At 36.0% G+C, this 24,836-nt stretch overlaps 1 protein-coding gene across 1 annotated transcript in view; it reads left to right on the top strand.

Annotated features, from left to right (window-relative positions):
* The window catches only part of USH2A (usherin), a 391,818-nt gene that overhangs the window by 124,609 nt on the left and 242,373 nt on the right, over positions 1–24,836 (top strand). Inside the window, exons 21-25 of the mRNA XM_072858355.1 lie at positions 15,295–15,425; positions 21,447–21,573; positions 21,978–22,075; positions 23,567–23,747; positions 24,257–24,387. Coding sequence (XP_072714456.1) covers positions 15,295–15,425; positions 21,447–21,573; positions 21,978–22,075; positions 23,567–23,747; positions 24,257–24,387 — 668 coding nt within the window. The remainder of the gene's footprint in view (positions 1–15,294; positions 15,426–21,446; positions 21,574–21,977; positions 22,076–23,566; positions 23,748–24,256; positions 24,388–24,836) is intronic.

Genomic DNA, 24,836 nt, shown 5'->3' with positions numbered 1-24,836 from the left:
CTGGCATTTTTATTTTCTCAAGTCTTCCAGGTAGCCAGAGTGAGCTCTGTAATTCTTTTTTCTTTGTCTTTTTTTTTTTTTTTCCAGACACTCATGGGATATTAATCATATGAAGTTATTTTAGACGTTTATATTACGTTGCAAATATTTTTAAACTGATCATACACAGTGTGCAGGGAAAAGGGGAAGCACAAGCAAAAAAAATATCTCTTGGTCCATTGGGTAAATTTTCAGTACAATATACAAGCATTTAGCCATACAAGTCCCATTAATGTTAATGGTCCCAAGCTTTCTTTTATTCATCACAGTACTGATTGCACTTGGTCAGCTCTTTATCAGTTTGAAATATTGACAGTAGGAGGAGGCGTTCCCTTAGCCAGGCCTGACTGTTGCAGTGCTCTATTAACTTAGTCATCCTGCAATTGCTCCTATAAATGGATTTATTTCAGCAGATCCAAAATACATCAACCGGATCATCTTACCCTGCTGCTAGCCCCTTTGCATTGGCTCCAATTTGCAAGAGCATTGATTTTAAACATTAATCATTACTTATAAAGCACTCTATAGTTTTGCACTATCTTATTTATTAAACTAACTTGTTACCTGAGCTGCTGCTAAAGTCCTATCTTTATCTTGTTAAGAAGTGATTATTTGCTCTCTGTGGTTCTGATTACTATTTAGATTATAAAACAAGGCTATTCCCTGAAAATATTTTGGCTGCAATAATTCAAGATTTCTAAAATTTCTGCTGTACAGCTCCACTTTTCCTTTAGTGGTCTACAAGTCTACTTCAAAATTCTTTCAGTGCTTTCTGCAAATGGTATTGTCCTTACTATAGTTATTGCAGAAAAGATTTTTCTTTTTTGGTCATATTCTTATGGAGTACTTTGTTTTATTTGTTGGAAAAACAGGCTTTACTTTGTTTTAATTGTGGGAAAAACAGGCTTTTGGGGATCGTGCCTTCTGCTTTCTGAATATTTTTTAAGATGTCTTTCTCTGCTGTCCTATAAAATCCATGCAACGTTGTAGCATAAAATATTTCCTTATACTAAGCAAGGTGGGGGGGAACTACAGAAATATATTGCTGTTCTATTCTTTAATTCAGAGAGTCATTGTTACTTATACTGATGGCACTCCTCGGTGCGGTATAGAATTATATTCTTGGGGAGTTCAGAAAGGAACACACTATCTACTTCAGGGAGGGAAAAAAAAAAAGAAGAAAAAAAGAGGAAATAATCCAAATTTGACCTAATACTTTGTATCTAAGCCTGTCTGTTTAAAATTCTTTGTTCTGACCATGCTTACATGGACATAAATTGGGATTAGTGTTGTTATTCTAGGGTAGTTAGAGTTATAACAACTGATGCTTAGAATGGAGTGTGTCTTCATATTTTCTCCTTAGTAAAGAAAAAAATTGGTAAAATAGCAGATAGTGTCACATTTTTATATAGACCGTTTTTTCAGGCTTGATAATTCATAGTGCTCTTTTATTCTGGTTTACTTCCAAAGTTTCTTGATTTACTAAAAATGAAACTTTGCCAGCAGAGGTGCCACCACTAACAGAATGAATTCACTTTCTTCTGTAGTAAATAGTGGGAATTTTGGTGTAGTGGAGTTTTAGCCCTTGGGGGATTTTATTTTATGCATTTTCAAGTCGTTCAGTGACTTGCTGCAGAGGCAGGGAGGGAGGAGGGGGAATCTATTTACACAAATTACAGTCTTTGTTCCCATCAACCTTCATAATTGGATGAACAAAACGAAGGCTAGACTGGCAGGTACAACTATCCCAGGTAATATCTTTTGAGTCAGAAACAAATTATTAAGTGAGTTGTGGAACTAGAGCAAAACCTTGTTGGGAAGATTCAAGGAGGGGGTGAGGGATAAGTGTTTTTGAGAATGTCTACCCTTGGGAAGACTTACTGCATTGTAGAAGGAAAAGAGAGAGTTTTATCTTGGGATGAAAGTCATCCCTACCATGAAAGTTTGGGCACTATTCAGAGTGAGCTCCTTCACAAACAATTTGCACATTTAATTATTAGGTTTTGGAGGTTTCGTTCAGTATTTCTAAAAGATGAAATGTATTATAAAGACACTGCCTCTGCACTCTAGCTTTCAAATTCAGGTGTTTCTCCCATTTATTTTCCTCCTTTAGGATTCTTTAATCTTTCTTCTGTCTTTTATATTTTTCACTCCCAAATTGTTCCAATACAGTGATCGAAATATGCCAGTTTGAGCTACTTATTCCAAACCCATGTTAGATTGTCACATTAGCATCACTAATTTTCAAAAAATTAGGATATTCCTGTGTCAACTTGGTTATGCTACTGAGCTGCATGCGCTAAGGGGGGAAAACAAGCTGAATGGGAATCCTGGGTGAAGCAAAGACTGCATAATTGGTTTTATGCCAGACCTTCTGCCTTTCACATAGGCAGGAAAGGGCCAGGGAAATGTCAGAGGTGGAAATCAGGGCAACGCAGTACTCCTGCGGAATTGCAAAGTGCCCGCCAACTGCAGCCAGCCGGAGAAATGGCCAGTGCTCAAGGTTGCTTTAAGACAGAAATGCCCGGTTCTCCTGGCTTTATAAGCCACTGGCTGAAATCTTCCTACACTTCAGAGCCTCAGCATGCCTACTGCATGTTATGGGAGGAAATATGTTAATAGTTCACAAGCAGTCCCTCCCCAGAGCCCTTACTATGCGACAGGGCTGAGCTGGGTATGAGATTTCAGAGTACTCTGGAGTCAGCCTTGATAGTCCAATACTTCCTTTCTACAGCAGTTTGGGATCCGGATTAACGGGCAGTCCCTGCGCCTGGAAGCCCTGCTGTCAGCAGCTTGATGCAGCGGCAGCATTCCTGCACCGACATAGCTGAGAGCCAAATCCTGTTCAAGAGCTGTTGGCCAGCTTTCCTCTAAGGCTATGCCATTTTATGCTAGACATGCCTTGCTGCTACAATTACACAGTTCACCCTTTTAGTAGCAAAACACAGTTTAGATTGAATATTTTGTAGAGGCTTTTTCATTTAGTGTTTTTAAGGGCATCTATAAATAAGGTTTGTGCATTGTTAAGGATCAGGTGAGTAATTTTTTCCTCTTTCCCTTACCCTGCCCTAGCATTGCAAGCAAAACTTTAAAATAATCAGTGGGAGTTAAATAAGCTGGCTGTCATTTGAATCCTCAGGCAACACAGGAGACAGGGAAAAAAAGGTGACTTGGAGCCATTATTACAGCACATGGGCAAGGATTGTTGCTTTTTTTTTTGGTTTTGTTTTGAATATGGGTGTCTTTTTGTGAGGCACTACAAGTGGTAAAGGTACAAAAATGGTCACACTGGAAACAAAAGAATATAGAGTCTCATACTTCTTAGTAATGTTGTAAGTCCAATCACTCATTTTTTGATTGAATCTATTACAATATTGTAATCAATCATGATCTCCTGTGTTGCAGAAAGTCTCATACTTTGAGAGAAAGGGAGAGGAAGAAAGAAAAAATTATCAGTGAATTTTGCAGAAGAATTTTCCTTATTACCATCATTCAGAATTAGTCATGTATTCTGTAATCACTCATGTTTTAAGCAATAATGATAAAATCAACACAAAGGCAGGCTACAGCAAAGTGGTCTTTCATGCAAGAATCCCATAAGGAATTAAAATTCTGAAAAGATGACATAGGATCAATCAATAACTGCCTGAAAATATCACAATATATGGAGGCTAAATGACATCATGCTATGTGAAAGAAATTGTTAAGGAAAGTATTTTCAGTATTGTCCTTATCTCTTTTTATTTAGATTCATAAAATTGGTTGAATTTTAAATCTTTACATGTATCTCGTATTAGGAACAAAAAGTTGACAGCATCTGCCCTAAAGAATTTACAGTCCAAGTGTAAGACAGGATCAACTACACATACATAGAAGGCACCAAAGGGAAATTTTATGCAAGTTATTGTTTTAATCCTTGTGCCTTGGCAGTTTAATTTATTCCTTGTTTAGTGTTGCAATTTAACTTACATTGGGCAAACAGAATTATGATAGTATTTAGTAAATGTTACGTGCTATATCAATTTCCTGTCTTTATGGTTTTCTGTATTCCTCACTTTCTCATTTGCCTCAAGTTGAACCTTTGTGTAAATTGTGCCCTTTATTTAAGCCCTTACAGCTTGAGTTACATGGCTATTCATACCATTGAAATGTCTCTATTCATGCTTATTTCTGGATCGCCTTTTCTACTGATTGTACCAACGGATGTAATTCAGAATTGAGAGATATACTTAGTTTCCGCCAAGTATTGCTTAGAGTCATTAGAAAATCATGAACGCCTTACCATACATGGAAACACACTGAAACACCAACAGGTATCACTGCTGGTGCTGCTTTGTGTGTCAGTTGTCTTATTACTTTTTCATTTGCATCCTGACACATAGTGAAAAATCTCAGCTCAAATCCTCAGCTGAGGAGCAGCTAGGCCACCTGGGTAGGAGAAGACGTTACCTCTGTGTTCCTCTACTGCCAACATTATTATGTACCATCCCGGTTGCCCAGGTAGGTGACTGCACACAGGATTTAGCATAATATCTGGCCATATCTGTCCCCTGTGAGTTGTATTTATCACATTAGTTGTATTAATGGATGTAGTACTGGAGTTTTTCCGTGTCCACCACATACCACTGTATTGCTTTCCTAAAAAGCAGAGGAGGGGGAGGGTTCGAGTTGTATTTATCACTCTGAAAGTTTTTCATAGTGTGTGATTATTCGGCTCATAGATAAATGCTATTTCATTACCATGCTAGTTTTGGTTTATGCTTCTGTATGTGCTTAACTCTTACAGGGAGTGCAGGGGTTTGATTCTTGGGAATAAGCCAGACTACAAATTGATGATAAAACCTCCACAGCTGGCTTACTGCACTGGGTCATGTTTTCTGTGGCACATTCTTTACAGAAGCTGGCCAGAGCAGAGAAGGTTGGTGAATTTGGTGAATGTAGCCTTAACGTGTGATAAATAGCATGAAATCCCGTTTGATTATTGGGCCATATACTTAGGGGGACGCATCATGAAAGGAAAAGGAAATAACAGCAGCTGATGCTGACCAACTGCTACAGGTGGTTCTCCCCTCCCTCCCCAGCTCTGTTTTCAAAAGCAGTCCAGGGACTGTGACTGCTGTATGCATGATAAATTCTTCCTTCTGTGTATTTGGAAATACTAGTGAGAGTAAAGAGGGGTCATACACATGCTAAAGTAATTTCTAAGAGAAAATCGCAAGATTTCTTAGCTTCCTATGCAGACTTGCCTCTGTTTTCTGCATATTGTAGACTGGGCGTAGTAGTTTACTTTTACAGTAACAGACCCAGCATGTTAGCTTTATCCTGTTGACTTTCATGCCTCTAATCACATGGTCATTTAAAGGCAGCAGGGCCAAGGCCGTCTTTCAGGATTACAGCTAAGCCTACATGTCCAGTGCAAGAGAGGTTGAACTCTTCTATTTCCATTCTGTCCTGATCTGTAAGGGTGATGCTTTCACTGAAACTGAACTTGAGGTGTTGAAGCCAGTGTTTCGGTAGCTGTGGATCATATTCTAAGTAAAATATTCTGTGTAAGTGCTACAAAGTGTTTGGATATGTTTTCAGTGAACATTTCATGCCAAACCCCATAAAGCACTTAATTTACAGAGTGTGCAGTTCCTAGGTACAGAGGCACATGGATAAGAGAACAAAGTGTAATGGAATATTATTAACTCTTTCAAAGCAGGACCTGCTGCACTTTCAAGGCACAGTTCCGTTAGGTGGCAAATATCTTAGAAGGCAATGAGTGAACCTTTACAACCACCTAAACTGGTGGAGGTTGAGGAAATTATTGTTCACTGTCAGCAGGTATGTCATGCTATATCTAGCACGCTCTCCTGTAAACGTGAGAAAAGTGAGTTTGCTATCTATATATAAAACTTGCACCTGATCATTCCATTGAAATCCTCTTGTGAGCTTAGTTCTTGCAAACAAAACCAGTTTTAGGCTTCGTCTGGAAAAGGCCATTATGTCAATCATAGTCAGGGGAAATAATGTCACAAATATTACTAGATGGAAACATTATATATTGCATTATATATTGCATATTATATGTTGCAGTTTATTGGTCTGCCTTAAAACTCGGCATTAACTTGGGTATGTTGTTAGCTTTTTTGCAGTTCTACCATGAGTGGCTTTTGTTGCTGAGTTTGTAACTTGAAACTATGCTTTTTGCTGAGTGTTTGCTCTGTGGTGTTATATTTCCTTCTAAAAGGTTTTGTCTTCCTCCTTGTTACATTTCCATTTTTGTCCAGTAGTATTCCTCAAGATGCTCATTAGCTTATTGTAGTTATGCTTCTGGTCCGTATGTACGTTGCCTAATCAAGAATCTTCTTCACTTGCTGCAGGATTTCCACCTTAGTGTGCTTCCAGCTTCTGTGATGCTGTGTGATGGGATTGTGCCTTGGCTAGCGCACTGTTGACTAAATTTGCTGTGTTTCAGATCATTACACTGACTTTCATTTTGATGTATTTGCATTTTACTCAGTTCTAGTCATACTCTTCTCCCTTGATCAGTTAAATTACTCTGTGTGCAGTGTTACATTTGTACTACTGCTGGAAATACTAACTAACGGCTCATAATTGAAGTGCTATTTACAGCTACTGACCTCCAGCTCATTTCTGATTTCTCTGTGATGTTGACCTTTTATAGATTGCACTGTTGTAAATCTTTGAAGTGATTCTTCTTGTCATCATATTTCTATTAATTATGATTTGCATTGCATTAACACCTAGAAGCCTCTCCCACCTTACCCTTGTTGCATAAGATGACCTTTTTTATGCGCTAATTCACATACGGGTAACAGAAAACAGTTCTTTCTCTAAAGAATTTATCCTGAAATGAAGATGAATGCTTGCCTCTATTTCCATACTTTAAATATCATAGTGTGAATTCATGAAATTGCTCAGAAAGGATTCTTATTCCTAGAAACTATTTTCTTCCTTTTCTAACAAAATCAGAGCCTGTTGAACTTCTTTCCAGCCTATGTGAAAATAAATAAATAAAAATAAAGATTACCGGTATTATTTGACAGAGGCACATTTGAGTAAAATTTTCTCAAATTTTTTTCAAGTTGAACAATAACAGCAAAGAAAACATTAGCTGAATATTGGGCTGATGCTTCCTCTTTGTTCATATTTCACTTCAATATTAAGAGCGCACAGAAACAAACTTGCAGCTGATCCTTACCCCAAGCAGGACTTGGCTCCTAGAGTTTCATGATTACAGTTATTATTTCTACTCTGGTAGCTGTGCTCTGAAAAAATAATGCTGGTTGGATGTATGCTTGTTCTATACTGTCCCAATGTACACAAGCGGAAGACAATTATGAATTGTGTTCCTAGGCTTGCTTAATAAATGAATTTGAGTCGGGACGCTAGTTTCTTTAATGACTGTATTGCTTAAAACCTCTGTGTAAACAACCGGATGTTGTCTCTAATGGCAGCGGAATGCTAACAGATAATGGTATCATCTGCACCTCCATATCAGGTTTCACCCTGATCTCTCATATATGTTTTTCTGTGGTCTTCGTTTATTTATTTAGATAAATCTAGGTAGTCAGACTGTCCAGTTCCTTTTGGGTCTTGCTAAACTCTCAGATACTTCTTGTGCCAATATTGTGCAGATTGTTGTAATGATCTTTTTCTTTTCACTGGGAAGTTGTACAGTGCCTGTGATAAGGTACATCTTTGCTTTGAACTTCTTCCCTTTTACTGTCCTTGATTGCCGTCTTGTTTGTGTGTTGAGCATGTGTTGGAAAGCTTCTCTGCTCCCTATCTGCCTTTCCTAGACAATCTCATATGCTTGTATTATGTCTTCTTCCTTGTGCACTATGTGCAGCAATCCAGTCTTTTTCACTTTATCTTCATATGAGAGTATTTTCATGCCATGATCAATCTTTAAAAAACTACTTTGTATAAATATAAAATCTTTAATGTATAAAGTATGGTTTATTTATTTTTTCCATGGTATAAAGAACTGATTGGACAGGTCTGGAATGGCCCTGTTAATACTAAACTCCAGCTATTGACACGCAGAGTAGTATTGATATGGACTGAGAATCTGCTCTTTAGGGAAGTCTTGTGATGTTCTGCATAATATGCAGTATTTGGAAAAGGTTAGACTAATACCCTTTTTTGGTTATATTAGTGTTTCTCAAATGTCAGTAAATGCCTAGTGTCTAGGCAATTTTTCTGAATACATGTGGGCATTTTGCTGATTTTATATATATTTCAGGCTATGGAGAACAAAACATTGATGAATTTTCCAGACATTACAGAACCTTACACGAGTGATACTGGCCACCATTCTTCAGGAAGGAATATGGAGGCAGGGGATTTAAATGATGGCTCTGGGGTGACATACCTCAGTCATTGGCTGAATACAGACTCAAGGTCTCCTAATTTTGAATCTCTTGATTTAACCACTAGGTATTACACTATTCCTGAAAAAGCATCCCTGTGTAAGTGAGGGGATAAAGTGCTACTAATACATCAAATCTTATCAAATGACTTTAAACTTATCTTAGCTTTCTTTTCACCAAGGTTTGCTGTAAATCTTTCTTACTAGGGAGTAGCAGGACTTGTGTCCTTGCTAAAAGGAGAAGATTGATTTACTATATTCATATGGTACCAGCAGTTTCCTATGAGTATGCAATAATGAATTGGAATATCCTATAGCTTTTACCCCTGTGCAACACTTTGGGAGACCTTAAAGGCTGGAATATGTTACAGAAGTCCATTTGATAGAAACTTATAAATGTATGTCTTCTGCATAGAATAACAGCATAACAAATCTTTTAGTATGTGCAATATTCTTATTCTTCAAACCCTCTAATTGATTGTTCATTGGGCTCAGTCAGCCAAAAGTGGAGAGAAACTTTGTACAGACATCATTAGTTTTTCTCCATTTAAAGATTAATCATGAAGAGCTCTGGCTCTTTAATTCTGTAATTTGTATATTTAATGGGCTGCTGCAGAATCTATGACAGTAATTAGCATAGCCTGAAAACTCATTAATACGCAACAACATGATTAATGCAGCATTAATGCAAACATGACTGAAGTTATTTGGGTTATGTAGTAAGAAGATTAAAGCTAAAATGTCCTGTTTGTTTTACCAGTAGTGGGTATAATGGGGTAGCAAGCAAAATAAGAAAAAACAGGTATCAAATTAGTCATTTTAGTGTAAAAGAAATACTCAGTTCTCATCAAGAGGATTTGGGATTTTGCCTGATAGTTGATTTCTACGAGAAGTGTTACATATTTCCCCCTTTCATTCATTCATTGTATTATGTATTTATGTTTGTTCAACTTTTTAGTTTGACTTAGCTTTTTGGCAGTTTGAGGTATTAAAAGTATATAAAAATAGTCTTCAAATCGTGTCATTCAAAAAACTTAGACTTCTTCCAAAATATGGGGGGTTTGTACAGACTAATTTTAAAAACAATGGATTTTCAGCTTCTCTTGGTTTTACTATTGTTGCAAAAGAAAAGGAGCTGCTGACCTGCAATTGGACAGTCCAGTTACAGCTTGGAAAAAGTTTGGGAAAAATTTTCTTCCTGTTTGTGTGTACATATATATGTGTGTGTGTGTGCGTATGTATATGTACATATGTATATGACTTTTAAGTATATATTTTAAGTTTCTACTAAAAAACCAAAGCAACTTAAAACTGGACAGCATTACTTGATTGATGTAATTACTAACTCAGTTTAAAGTTTGTGATGATGAACTTCAAAAACATTTTCAAACACATTAAAAGTAACAGTAAAATATGGAGCCTGATCCTGTACCAAAGACAACAAAGGATGTTGGACAGATTTGGGAAGAACACTTTCCAGCTTCTTCTCTCAACAAAATCCAGAAAGCTATAGGCCATCACACAGTGTGAAGAACTCCTTGTATTCAGCAGAGGATCTTCATGAGTATGTCCGGGAAAGTGTCCACTGAGCTCCTTCTTTTCCTCTAATTCCATTGTCCATTATGTGAAACTGCTTTAAATACTGATCTATTTTTGTTTCTTATTAAAAATACATTTTAAAATGTGTTTAGCTATTGTAATGGCATGTAGCATGCAGAATCGCTCTCACAGAGAGAATAACACCTAAATATTAATTAAATGGAAGTGTATAGTACCTGAGAGTTTTACTCCCCATCTATCCCCTTCCCAGTTAAAAACAAATTTTCTTTTATAATTTCTGTGGGAAAATGTACTTTGATTAGGCAAAAGCATTTGTACACAGTCTTAATGTTAAGTAAATGCTTAACATTTGTCATCCTGAAGGGACTGCTGAGAGCCTCATGCTGTAGTCAAAATTTTATATACAATTTCTATTCATTTTAGCTGGCATTATGGGCAAATACGGGCTTTAGTAAACATAAGGAGATCGCTTTCTTTGCCAACAATTTTCAGTTCATTTGATTGGAATGTACAATTATGTAATTATTTACACCATTTCATATAAAGATAGAAGTAGAATGAAAATACAAATGGTGTTTGTACAATTGTACAATCCTGGGAGAAATTGCACTGAAAACGGTTGTGCTTCACAGATTATGCAAAATTCATTTCTAATAATGCTTTGTGATTTTGCAGCTATTAGGCTGGTTTAGGTTTTTTATTTTTTCCAACCGTAATGTACACTGTTTTCCTTTTATGATTTCCTAAGTCCACAAAGAAAATGTTCATAATATGCGAGGGTATATAATTATAATTCTTACTTTTTAATCTTATGCATATGGTTTGGTATTTGATGTATTTATGAAAATTAAACTAACACTATTCTTGCTGACTGCATCCAGGTTGGAAATACATTGATATGGCTGTTCTTGTCACTTTTGGACATATTTGTTCATGTGGTTGTATATAGGTCTTGGTGAAGGGGCATGGGACTTTTGAGACCTGTAGCAACTTCTATGTATTTAATGAGTCTAATAACTTATATTTGCTGGCTACGTTGAGCTGGACTCTGAACATCCAGTTGTAGAGAAAGGTACTTTACAGGTGTTTTAGCTGAGTGCATGGGACAAAGAGATTAGTCTTAAGCAGGTCACTTTGCTGAAATCTCTCAGCTGTTATTGTAAAAGATGTCTTCAATTACCTTGCCCTTCTGTCTACATTCTCCCCTCAACTCTTCTCCCCCAAAATTTTAAAAAGTCAAAAGACATTTTTTGAGTGCTTTGAATGTTGTATTTTGAAATGCTGCCTTTCTTTTTTTTTCTTTTTTTTTTTTCTTAAACTACATTCAATTCAGTTAAATTGGAAAGGTGTTTCACAGGAAGTAAGACCTCTCTAGTTTGGGTGAATAAAGTTTCTTGGTCAAAACCCCCTATTTTTAACTTCTTATTTTGCAAGAAAAAATGTTTAATGTTAGTCAAGTTAATCTTATTGCTGTAATAATTATAAAGTGTTTGTATATGTTATGCTAATCTAGGAGCTGCTCTAATTAATTCATTTTTTCCCCATGACTACCAGCTCTCTAAACTCAAAATAATCCCGTGTGCTCTGTAAACTTGCTTTAAGCAAAAACACAGTCAGCCTGTAAAGAGCACATTCTTGCCCATTAAATACTTTTGTATGTTGAATTGTGGCAGAAGAATCTGAATCCAGATGTGAATCTGAGTTAGAATCTGAAATGTTGCTGAAATTCTCAGACTTGCAAACCTCACATGAGGGAGGTAAAGAGGGGATATAAGAATTATTTCATATGCATTGTCTGTATTAGACAAAAAGCTGGGTTCTGACTCATCTGACATTTCTGTAGTAGTATATCTTTTTTGTTTTAATATCAGCCTGTTACTAAAAGGAACTCTCAAAATGGTGTGCACTCGCAGGGTAGCATGCTGATATTGCTGCTCAGTTTAATGCCTTTAAAATGCCTGCATTGGTCACTCACATCCTCATTCCTCTACTAACCTGGATGTGCCATCTATGAAACTACGATAAAAAACTAATCACAATCCGCTACTGGATAAGTTGAAGCTATGTAGATCCTTACAGAAGAGTAGAGTCTGCCCTAACACACTTTGGGATACTTTAAAACATTAATAATAATGTTGGTAATTTATTCTACTTGTCCTTTTATTACTGTCTGTTCTTCCTTTTGTCTTTTATGTTCACTGTATACAACGCTTGTATTATGTTTTGTACAATGTCATTATAATTAAAGAAATTCAATTAAAAAAATTGAAGAAATTCCTTTATTTATAATTAAAGGAATTCTGACAGCTTCTCCAATTGCAGCTATTATTTGAAATGGAATTAAAGGGTTTATTTGAATGACATACATTAATGTTTAATTCGTAGTAGAATTTCCTGTTGTTTTTTACCCCAGAAATGATAGCAGCTCCTTGTGGACCAATCATTTTTGTCACATAAGCAGGCCTGTTAGGTGAATTCTTCAGTTGCAGTTCAAGATTCAGTTGATTAAAAGTACATTCATACTATGCCCCACAGATGGTCGTATTTTCCATCCAAGATTTAGTAGCCTCAGCAGCATGGCTGAGGTGCAGTTTCTGTATATGACGAATTACAGAGGTAATTGTAATGTCACTATTTTATTTATGTTTCTATTTATCTGTTATATTTAACATTGAAGTTAAGGTTTTAGACATGCATACTGAAATAATAGACACACACCCCTTCCCCCTCCCAAAAAAAAAAAAAAAGGAAAGTTTTTCTGGTGATCCAGTGTGGTTTTCATGTTCTGTGAAACTTTTCAGATTTTCAAAGGAAAGCTTTCTGTGTTCAGGTTAAGTAAGATCCATTTTCAGTGCTCAGTGTCAATAAGGCAGAAAAATGACATACACCTAGCAGTTACAAGTCTGAATGGGATTTCTGGCTATGTTTTGGTTTGACCATGAGGTCCAACCTGGACTTGAGGAATCTTTTCAGATTTTTTTTTTTTAATTAGTATGCTCCTGTGAAAAATATTAATTTCACAAGTTTTTATCTTCCAGTGAAAATATTATCTATGCAGCAGAAGTTTGCTTAATATTTGATTTCTCCATTGCACTCACTTCTAGAAATACAAAAAGATACTAATATTGAGGTATGAAAGTACTTATTTAGAACTAGCTTATACGGACTTCCTTATCTTATGAGAAACTCCAAAGATACCTGAACTTAAAGGGGCAGAGTCCTTTTCTGAACTATGTAATAGGTGACAAAATTAATTTAGAATTTGCTGTATGGGCTATGACTGAAAACAAAGGTTCCTGACTCATCAATACTTTATATGAAGCTATGGCAGCTCTACAGGCAGGAGTTAAGGTTTGTAAGCCTCTTCAATATCCAAAGAAGAAAGCAAGCTCCTGCATAACATTTGAAAACTTTTAGAATTACTGCAATATTACCGTTATGAGGCATTTAATTTATATTTTCTAACACAACATTGTAAAATAGTAGTGTTTTGCAGAAGCTCAATTATTTTGTTTGTGGTTGTCCTTCTGAATTAGGTGTGAGGAGGGATCCTCTGATCTTCAGAAATGTCTTTTGGCAGCTTGATAAAAATACTGGCAGCTTGTTAAATTAACTGTGCTCGCCAGTGCTGGGATTAGAGGCCATCATTCTCATCCTCTCCAGCAGATACTGCAGCTGGAAATACCTGGAACCTCAAAGTACAGCAGTAGTGGTTATTTCTGAGCTAGGCAAAGTTATGCTTTTCCTTAAGTATATGGACACTATTTATAGAGTTTTTTACTTCCTGGGGCCTTACTTGTGTACAACTGCTTTTTGCAAGTATTTTAATAACGTGACTGATTTTCATTGCCTAGAAAATATGTTTCATATCTGTGAGTGCATCATGTGATTTGCATGAAAACATGTATGTGATTAGGAAATGGGGTCAAAGGATATTTCTTATGGGTATAGGCATTTAACAAGCATGACCTAGTATCCATATGCATCAGAATTATAATTCTTTAATTTTTTAAAATATGGATGCTGTCTACAAGAAAAAGTTTTGTCACTTACTGTTTTCTGCTTGACATCAGATAGTGACAATGCATGTGAAAAGATTGAATAGTTTGATGGAGCTGTGTGAAACCCAATAAATTAACCTGTTCTGTAGAAAGCATTTTACACAGAAATGTCACGGAAGTGTATAGTATAGGTAGATGTTGCTATTGCTGCCTTTTCATTTTCCTTTGCAAAAAATTTAGTACAATAAAGGCATGGCTCCACCATAGACTCAGCCTGCAATATCTGGATTTGCACATTAGAAAAGTTGGGCCAAATTTGGCATATGGTTTTGCGATTTTCTTATTTGTTTCTGTAAGATGATGTTCCAGGAGATAGCTTAAAAGAAAGGTGTTATAGTCATAAAAGATTGGTGGTTATCCAAAACTTGTTTATTCATAATTATACTTCTCAAAACTGGATACATAATTTATGAAATGTTTCATTAATGTATCCTTAGATCGTTACTGAGTAAGTTTATACCATGGACAACAATATTCCAATATTTACAAGCTCATTAGTTAGCTTGTTTTGATATTTTATTTGTGGTAAAAAGTAATGTAGAAACCCGTTTTTTTCTTGTATTGTTATTTGAATGACATTTCAAGTGCTGAGACAATATTTTATCAGAAGCCAAATGGAGGACTATTGATAATGATCTGGAAAGTTCTTAATTAAGCTTAGTTCATCAATTATTCCTTGTGATATGTCCAATTTTTGTTAAAACTTGTTCTTTTTCAGGTGTTCTTTGTGCACTTAGATATATGTTTTATAAAAGAATATATATAAATATACATGTAAATACATGTGTGTGTGTGTGTATCTATATCTATATATCTTTTGGAACCAACCCCCCACTATTCTTCATAGAAATCCTTCCATGCAGGAACCTCCTTCCTACTTTACGAATAGAAATGTTAAAGGACAAGTGAAAATCCACATGTAAAACATCAACTACTACAATAGTATGCTAATATTTGAATTACATTTTTTTAAGAAAGAAGTTACTGAACAGCGTAAGTCACAATAGCATATCTTTTTTTACAGATGAGTAAGGGCTTTGAAATCACAGACATTTCTCTCAAAGCCTGATTCAATCTGGTTTAGTAAAATTTCTCCTGCAGTGACTCACAGGGGTTTTAGGTGAACAAAACTTCCATGATTTTGGTTTGCCATTTTACCGCTGCTTTTAAAACAACTTTTTGTTTGTAATTACACTGTTAGAATGTATAAGAATCATTTTTGGCATTAACCATCTGCTTGCTTTTTCTACCCAGGTATTAAAGTGAAATTTAGAACCCAGGAACCTGATGGTTTGATTTTTTTCTCTGCATCAGCTGGGAATCAAGAGGAATACATTGCACTTCAACTGAGGAGTGGGCGCCCTTACTTTCTTTTTGATCCACAGGTACAACAAAAGACAGGATCCTATAAAAATAGCTTATATTATTTCTTTCAGTACTTCTTTACATGCTTATCCTTTTTTTTTTCATTATTTGATTGATACAAGTTAACTGGCTCTTCAGAACCCTTAGGTAACTGGACACTTTGGGGAGAGAAACACTGAAAAGCTAAACTTTTGCTCATTTTTTGTTATGTTTGCTACAATTCATGACTTTATTTTTGCATTTTTATGGGTTGGGGTTTTTTGTCAGTACCACCAAACACCACTACAGCTTAAAGTACCAAGATTTCAAAGGTGGGCAGAACTAGTTTTTGAATTAGCAAATAAGGGTATATATTTTCAGTCAATTATTTTTAAGCCTTCCATCTTGAGACTTTGTCTTTTCCTACTGAAATCAGCATGTTGCCATTAATGCGATGAAAATAGTCTCTCACTTCTAGTAATAACGACCATAGCAAAGACATAAATAATGAAGGAAATATTATCAAATAAATTCCACAAGATTAAAAATAAGGTCACATTCCTTGCATTCCTGTTGGGTATTTTCTTTTTTCTCTGCGCCCCAAAATTGGATCTCCTCATGGAATAAAGAAGCATTGCAGACTCCCTTATATTTCATAATTGTACAAGAAACTGTAAGTAATTACTGGATTTTCTAATGATACTGGCAGAATGTGGTATCGTATGTATCCATATACGTGCATCCTTTCCATGAGGTTACCGCTGCCTCCATGTTGCTGGAAGGCCTGGTCGCTGTATCAGCCTATCTTCCATCATGCTTCAGTGTCTAATTATGTGATTGGCATTGTGTCTACTGCAGAAATGCTTAATGGTATGAAATGGTGGGGATTCAGAGATTTGACGATCCACTGTTAACCTTTGCTCCCTGAGCTCTGCCGTGGTCCAGGCACTGGTGCTCCATGAACATGCAAAGGCGTTGTGCAGCAGTGAAGCTCCTCCTCAGCTCTGGAGAATCTGTAGAGGAGGCATGGTGCTACACAGAGGCTAGCATGTATGCGATCCCCGTGCTAGAGACTGTTAAATCTGCTTCTGTCCCCAAGATATAAATTTCTATTATTTTCACTGCATTTACACACAGGCTTTATCTTCTTTTCCTTGCTGCAAACTGAGTCAGTGTGTACTTCGATTTTTGGGACCATGCTTAACATTGTTGTTAATGTTGCCCTCATCCACATTTTAATAGGTACTAGTTCTTTTTTATCTCTTTTACACTTACGCCTTCACTTAACTGAAAAGGAATTTTTATTTCCTTTGCAAGATCTTTCTAGGTGTAATAGTTTGATTTTTTATTTTTTTGGTTGTTTGTTTTAATGGGAGTGGATATCTTTCAACTAGTATTTTAGTGCTTCAAATAATATTCCCAGCCGTCCTTGCAGATTTGCACTTTCTGAAGTAGCTTTATGTCAGCTAGGTTGGACTCATTCCCTAGAAGGTGTTGTATTTGTTTGGATTCACGGTATTTGGGCGACGGGGAGGAAGGGGGACAGGTGGGAGAGTGACTGGTTTGGGGCTTTTCTTTTCTTTTCCTTCTTTTTATCCCTTTCTCCCCTGTCTCTTAACTGTAAAAAAAATCCAGGTCTTGTCCATATTCAGTCCCTAGAGCTTCTCAGTTCAGCAATATTTTCAATAGTTACTATCTTGAATTTTGACAAATTACTTTTTTATGAATATATCTTTGTTTCTCTTTGTGTTTCATTTGAATCAGCTTGAGACAACTCTGTTTCATGCTGGTTTTTATGACCATCAATTCCATATTGTTCCCTCCTCTTACAAAGTCCAAAATAGCCTATATTGCTGGTTCAGTGACTGTTTGTAGAAAAAAAAAAAAAAAAATTCATTCCAAGCATTCAGGAATAGTGTAGGTCTAAACATTTGATTTACTATAGATATATCTTGAAAGCTAATGTCTTCTAATTTCTCATTAATAACGTGGAAGAGATTCCTGTGCCTTCTCAGATGCAGAAGTAGGGTACTGTGGCCTACATCAATATAATTCTTTTAGTATTTTTTTCTAAAACTTTTACCTGTGCAAATTCAGTTATAAAAATTTTTCAGTCTCCTGTATCCTTAATATGCTGTGCTACCTTACTATCTTTGTTTCTATGTTTTCTACACAGTTTGTTTCTTTTTCTTTTTGCCGTTATTTACTATTCCTATCCTATAGCATCAGGTGTCATGTTCTTTAGCACCAATTCTTAATCCTTCATTTGTGCATCACAGTTTGCATTAGTGTGCAAATGCTTTAATTACTTCTTATTGACATAATGTGGATTCTTAACCAGGTTATATGTATCGTTTTCTCTAATTATGGTTGCGGCATATATGATAAGCATTTATGGCCCTGCCTCTGTGCTCTTCTCTTAAAAACCACAACAATTATTTTGATGACAATTGTGTCTCTGATGCTTTTTATCTAGAGCAGTGTGGTGTAATATTCTGTGCTCCCTTCCAGCTGTGTCCTGTCGCAGGTTCATTATCTTTACCCTTAGTGCCTTTCAGGATTCTGGTACGTATCTTTGCTGATGATCAGCAGCGCGTTTTCTCTTTGTTGTATCTGCTCTGGGGATAGTCCTGCCAAGTCTTCTTAGTGGGGAGTCTTCAGCAGCCTAACTTCTTCCTTCTCTTAGTGTTAATTTCAAATCCTTTTCTTCCTGTCCATTCATACTTCTCTCAACTTTATGTACACCACCATTCGTCTAGCTGTTGTCTGACGATCTCTTTTGTCTCCCTTTTGTGTTGTCTAGCTGCTCGTTTTTCCTTCCTTAGTGTTTTACTGTTATTCTTTGCAGGTTTCTACTCATGGTCCAGGAAGCATGAGGTTTTTTTACTAACAGATGTCTTCCTCAGTCTTGTCTGCATAATCAAATTGTTCCATAGACCTTCCTCCAAACTCAGTGTGTCTGCAAACCTTCAGCTGTCCGTGGAGTTCCTTCTCATCATAATGCCTTTAAATCCACCCCTGAACTACACAATCAACTCTAGCTAAATTTATAGTTATCTTTCAGTGGCTACAGGTCATTTGTTCTATCTTTCTCCCAGGGAAGCACTGAATATTTTATACAAAGTGAAATCACTAACAGTGGAAATTTAAGGCCAATCTGGAGCACCATTTTCCTTAGTGATTAGGACAGTCTTCTGAGGATAGAGTATCAGGATTCTTCTCACAATATGGAGGGAATTGAATCCAGCTTTTGCATTTTAGAAAAGGATCCATTTACTAAACTTTACAGAAAAAAGGAGGAACACTCGATCCTTTTCTTGTTGCCTGTGGTTTGTGCTGAGGCCGAAGTAGTAGGCACAGTCTGAGGGTGAGTTGTTACTCCCAAAAGAAGGAAGATGGAGAATACCTAGCTATGAATCCTGACTATACCTTGCTGCTCGGCATTGGCAAAAGTTCAGTACTTGTTCACCTTCTCAGTCGTAGGAGTTTGGGCACTGAAAGAATTTGACTGGGAGAAGTGTAGTTACATTCAGACTTTGGCACCTAGACAGTATCTTTGAGGATCTGTATCTGTGATGTTTCTACATATTTTCATGAGTGTAATCCTCTGCATGAAGAGCCACAGAGATTCATATTTATTTAGTTATTACCGAGAGCTACTAAAAATTAAGACTTATTGTATGGCTCAGCAAACTAATCCAGATTTGGTTCCCTGTGTGTGATTTCCAAAATGCATAACAAGCCATTTCACAACAGGATATTTGAATATGATCACAGAGTCACTCAAGTAGTTCTGGATAAAATGTTGTACAGAGGCCTCCAATGCAGTGCATGCTGAACCCTGAACATCATATTTTTTTCTTCTTTTTTTTCCCCCCTGAAAGTAAGCACAGGTTAGCACATATGGTTGTGTGGTCCCAGATTGAATTGGTTACAAATAAATGTGGTTTCTGATGTATAAAACTGTTAATGCTCTAGACTGTTGCCAAACATAATATGAAGAACCACTTATTCAGGCACCTGATCTTTAGAATGCAGCATCGTTTGTAACAATTTTAACGCTAACTAAGTACACTTTGATGAGACAGCATTTAATAAAATGCTCATTAATTTCATCATTAGCAAGGGTATGCTAAGAAGTAAGCCAGTTTCTTATGTCACGCCCAATTAGCATCCCATGCTAGTAATCCCATTAGTATTGTTGAATTCACTAATGGAAAAACTAATGGGCATGCTACCAGGGCACATTAATTGGGCATGACACCAGTTCTGGTTTTAATTATTAAACTACGATAATGAAATGTGTGTTTGTAAAATATTAAAATGTTGAAATAGGAGAGGAGACAATAAAAAATAGTATATGAAAAAGTGCGCATTAGTATTTAAGGATGTATAGCTTTGTACTGTTATCATGGGACAGGACTGCTGTACCAGCTGCCTCAGTACCAAGATGTTGGCGGAGTGGGGTAGGAAACACCCTGTAAATATTAATGGAATTTTTTTTTTCCGTAATCGTGTACATATGTACACATCCTATATATTTTCATACATAGGATACACAGTGACAGTCCTCAATTCAAAATGTACTGTAAAATATATACTGTGTTTATAAATCTATATGCTGACAAGCAATTTCTAATAGATGCACATCACTAAAGGCAGAATACTAAATTTTAACAAGACCTTTTTAGTATTACTCACAATAGGTGGTTGTTTTTATCAACAGGTTTTCTTCGTATGCATAACTCTAAGGTCCTTGAACCAGAAAGAGCACGAGACGATCTGGGAAAAAAAAAATTTGGAACTGTCTGGTTTGCTACTGCAAAGTAACAAGCTAGGCCCCAAATTATAAGGAACCTCTTATTTTTCTTTTACATATTTTTTGGAAATTGTTTTTTTGAAACCTGTCTTAAGTCATGAATTAACTGCAGAGGTTGTGATTCTTTAATATTATGTACTGCCTATGCAAAGAAATGTTTTTCCATTCAGTAGTTGCCTGCTACATAGGACAATTCTATTTTGTGAATTCAACAGAATAACTTTGAGTTCCCACATGGTTCAAGTATGGTATAAGGTCCTGAGGCAATATTATGGGAATTACTGGGAAGTTAGAAGACTATTTGGATATAAATCTCAGGAAGATTCTTGAAACACATTAATTTTATTTTTATTGCACCATTATATGAATTTATGGGGTATTTTGTTTGGTTGTTTACAGTCTTGAGGTTTCGTTTGGCAACAGCATCTGTTATACTCCTCTTACTCAGCAATTCAGAAAGGAGTTCTCTGCATTTTGTCGTGGATGTCTCTAAATTCACCCCCTCATATCATTATATTTTTTATTTTAATAAAAGCAGGTAAAAATTCTAGTTAAATTTTAAAACATTTTTATAAGCATCCCTTGCATGATAAAAACATCCTCAATAACTACCTTCTATTTTTTTTTTTATTTCCTGAATGTCTTGGTATGACCTTTTCCTTCATAAATGTATTATACCCTCTCACCTAAAAATTCAAGTCCTTTTGATACTGAGTTAACAGTGACGGAACACGCGTCTTCATACTGTCCTACAGATACATCTCTTTTTTGGGTCCCTTCCTGTAGACAGGCGCTGCAGTCAACAGTCCTGATACGTGGTTGCTTTCTGTGGATAGCACATTGAATCATGGCCATCAAACCACCATTGCTTTACAACCACAGCAATCCATGAAGTAGTTAAATAGAGACTTCGTTAAAAAAAATTAAAAAAATAAAAAATCCGAGTGACATGACCCTCAGTAATTTGTGCCTCATCCTCGTCTTTATCAGGGGAACTACACAGGGTTTTCTATTTTTAATAGAAACTGAACTGGATCCTTGATCCCTCATTTATTATTTGAGAAGGTTAATTTAGTGGGGAAATCAGTTCTAAACATCATTCAGTATTCCGAAAGAAGTTAAACAGAGGACTTTTGTCTTTATTTTTAGATGTTATAAACCACAGAATGGTATAAAGAGTAAGGTATAATTCTAAATCTTACCTTCATAATATTCTAAATCAGATTCTTCTGTTAATAAAAAGGGATCTGCGGTAGCAGTCACTCCAACTAATGATGGTGGAAAAGAGTACAATGATAACAGTTGGCACCAAATAATTGCTACAAGAATTCAAGCACTGGGGAACATCACAGTGGATGGGCAGTACACAGGTAATCAATCCAGTTCCATTTTTCTGTATTATTTTGGTATTACTCAGGGTGTTGCTCACTTGCTTACTTTTCCAGTGCCTGTATTCATCCATACAGCAAAAGATTCACTCAATTTTCTGACAACATCACTACTGTTTTGTCCGTGCATCTGAGGTATCTGTGCACTGTGAATCTTTGGTAATTTAATACTAAGTGTGAGGAGTTTGTCTTTTTGTGCTTCTGACTCTATGACTGTGTTAATATTCTTTTGTAAAATAGAGTTGTAAATATTTCCACGTTTTGTATGGGCAAGTATTAGGATATTGTGTTGCATTAGCTTCTTTTCTCAAATGTCAATATTCTGTTATTGAGTTGAAAATCTGTTCAAAGCGTTGAACACAAGAATAATGACGTATTTTGTTCAGGTTCTTCCTTAGCAACTAGTGGCAGCACCATTATTGGAGAGAATGTGGGAGTTTTTGTTGGAGGACTTCCACAGGGTTATACTATTGTAAGAAAGGATGTAGGTGAGTATGACTGTGGTCTGTATAATATGATAAATCCTATACAGTGGCACTGAGTTAACTGCCTTTGCAGTACTGTAGGCTCTATCGACATTGTGTCAGAAACATGAGGACAGTACTTAATTTGCATAATTATTCACATATTTGTTTTAATCAGAAATAAGTCTGTACAGTTTCTCGAATTTTATCTTCCGGTATAGATTGAAATATCTATATAGTTGATTTCGTTAGCGGTAAAGCAGTGTATGAGGTCTGTGTTCATTTTAATGAATTTTATACACAGAACTGGTATGCATGTGAAACTTATGGGTACGTTTTACATTTTAGATTCCCAAATTCTTTTCCAAAGTACACATACAAATTGTTTTTATTAGCTTAAGCACAGGGTTATACATCCCACCTGGATGCAGGGTTATGACATGCTGGCCTTTTTTGGTGTGAGTTTGGATCCTTCAGGGATTGTTGCATTGAACTCAGTTGTGTATGAATATATCTGTATTCTGCAGCTATATTTATGTGGAGCTGGATTGTAGCTGGCTTCCAGAAGAATCAATAAACATATATCTTCATATATAAACTTGGTATATATACCAAGTGTATATTCCTCCAGCAGATAACAGAGAGGTGACTGCGTACAAAACCAGTATACAATCAGCTGTTCTCAGTGGGTTTGTATCCAGGCTTTTGTTGTTTTCATATTAACCTGAAAGCCAAATTGTTTGTATTAAGTTTATATTCCCACCACTGACAAGGACGTGAAATCTAGGTGATGACTTGATGTGAGGTACACTAGAGTATAACAACTTCCTCTATCCTTTTTTGTGTCACTTTACTAAAACCAGAAATAAGTGCATGTGTTCTTCTAAAACTTTGGTTCATGAAGTAATCCAGGATGCCTCCACCATACACCTCAGCTAGATAATCAAAATGAGATTGACTATAAGTACCATTCAAGAGAATACCATCTGTAAAACCTGCTTTATATTGTTGTCCCCAGTAAAGAAAAAGAGATAGCAGCCATGAATCACTTTTTTTTAAATCCAAACAAGAAAAGAAAAATTTCCTGATGAAGCTTCTAAAAGTGTATTCATCTGCCTTAGCTTTTGCAACACTGTTTCTTCCTATTCAGCAGGTGCATGCCTTTCTTCACATTTATAGTTTAGTTTAAGCAGATAAACCTGAAAACTTTCCTTGGAATCTTCGTGGGGTAGATTTACGCTGTTGATTTGAAAGTACCTGTCTGCAAAATCTCAAAAAGTTTAATATTTTCCAGCTATATAGCAGTAGCTGCTCTCTTTAGTCACTAGACCCATTCAGAAATCTGGATTTAGCTTGGAGACCAGCTTTATGAAGTGATTGATGGCTGGTTATCAATGCACGCATGGACATATATGGTAGGGTGAGCGTGTATAAAACATATAAATTAATCCCTGTGTTTAGTTGCAGGTGATTGGCTTAAAAAATTATTTTCCTTTTTTGCAGGGATGAAGATGATTGTCCAGAAAGGATTTGTGGGGTGTCTCAGTGACATATTTTTGAAAAAAGTGCATACTCCCTATGAAAACTGGGAATCTTTGAACTGGCAGGATGCTGAAGAGCAAAACAATGTCTATCATAATTGGGAAGGATGCCCTGTTGTCCTCTCAGAAGGAGCACATTTTCTTGGAAAAGGTAGTTTGCTGTACTATTGCACTAGCCAAGTATGTTCTTGATATATAAAAGGTGATCATATAAAAAATATTGCAGTGATCTGCTTTTCAAAGCAGTTTTAGTTATATAGGATTATTTTTGGATGGTTTAAAATTTACTTTCTGGGTTTACAGAAGACTACCGCATGAAAGACGAATTGCATCCACAGACAGGTGCTGCTGCTGTAACTGTATACAGATTTGATATGCATGTAAAAGGTGAAGTTTCACTGTTGAAGAGACACAGGTGCCTATAATGTACCAAGAAAATGCCAGGTAGCAAAATTTAGGACATTGCACCAGTTTGGTTTGTTGCAGTACATTATGAATAACTACCCTTTATGAAGCTGAGCGATGAAGTTGTAAACCTTAATCTTGAAACCTCTGAGTTCTTCATGTCAAAGTAGAAAGTAGCACCTAGATTTTTGGTTTCTTGAACCTATTTATTTATGTATTTAATTTAACTTATGCATGTATACACTTTCTTTCAAGGGTTCCTGGAACTGCATTCAGGTGTTTTCAGTGGTGGACTGGAATTTGAGATCTCATTCAAATTTAGAACAGATCAACTGAATGGATTGCTTTTTTTTGTTTACAATAAAGATGGCCCAGATTATCTTGCAGTAAGTTCAGAAATAGCTATAACTATATTCAGATATGACCTGTGAGTTTTGTCTACTAAGATATGTCCAGCATTTAAATAAATTTCAAACCTTAAGTTATTTTTGTGTGATACTTACTTTGAAATGCTGTGCACAGCAAAGTGTAAGGGGAGCAAAAAGACTCCAACAAATGCTCAGAATGTTACCTGTGTTATTTATATCATAAATAAGAAAGATATCAATATATGAAAAGCAGAATTATTCTCTTTCCTGGATTAGAAGTGATTAGAAAGAGAACAAAAGACATGTATTAAAAACTTTTGGTTCATTCCTTGGGAAGTATAAAGTTATCCGGTTTCCCAGTTCTCATGCTAGAACAAAATCAATTAAATTGTAAATCAAAAAGTTCATGATGGAAATTGCCCGGTATCCTAGTAAAGCTTTCTCTTTAAGGTATATGTATTTTTTAT

Source organism: Ciconia boyciana, chromosome 3 (assembly GCF_034638445.1).
Source record: "Ciconia boyciana chromosome 3, ASM3463844v1, whole genome shotgun sequence".
NCBI classification, from domain to species: domain Eukaryota; kingdom Metazoa; phylum Chordata; class Aves; order Ciconiiformes; family Ciconiidae; genus Ciconia; species Ciconia boyciana.
Note: the sequence above shows the minus strand (reverse complement) of the source record. Positions and strands in the feature narration are given on the sequence as shown.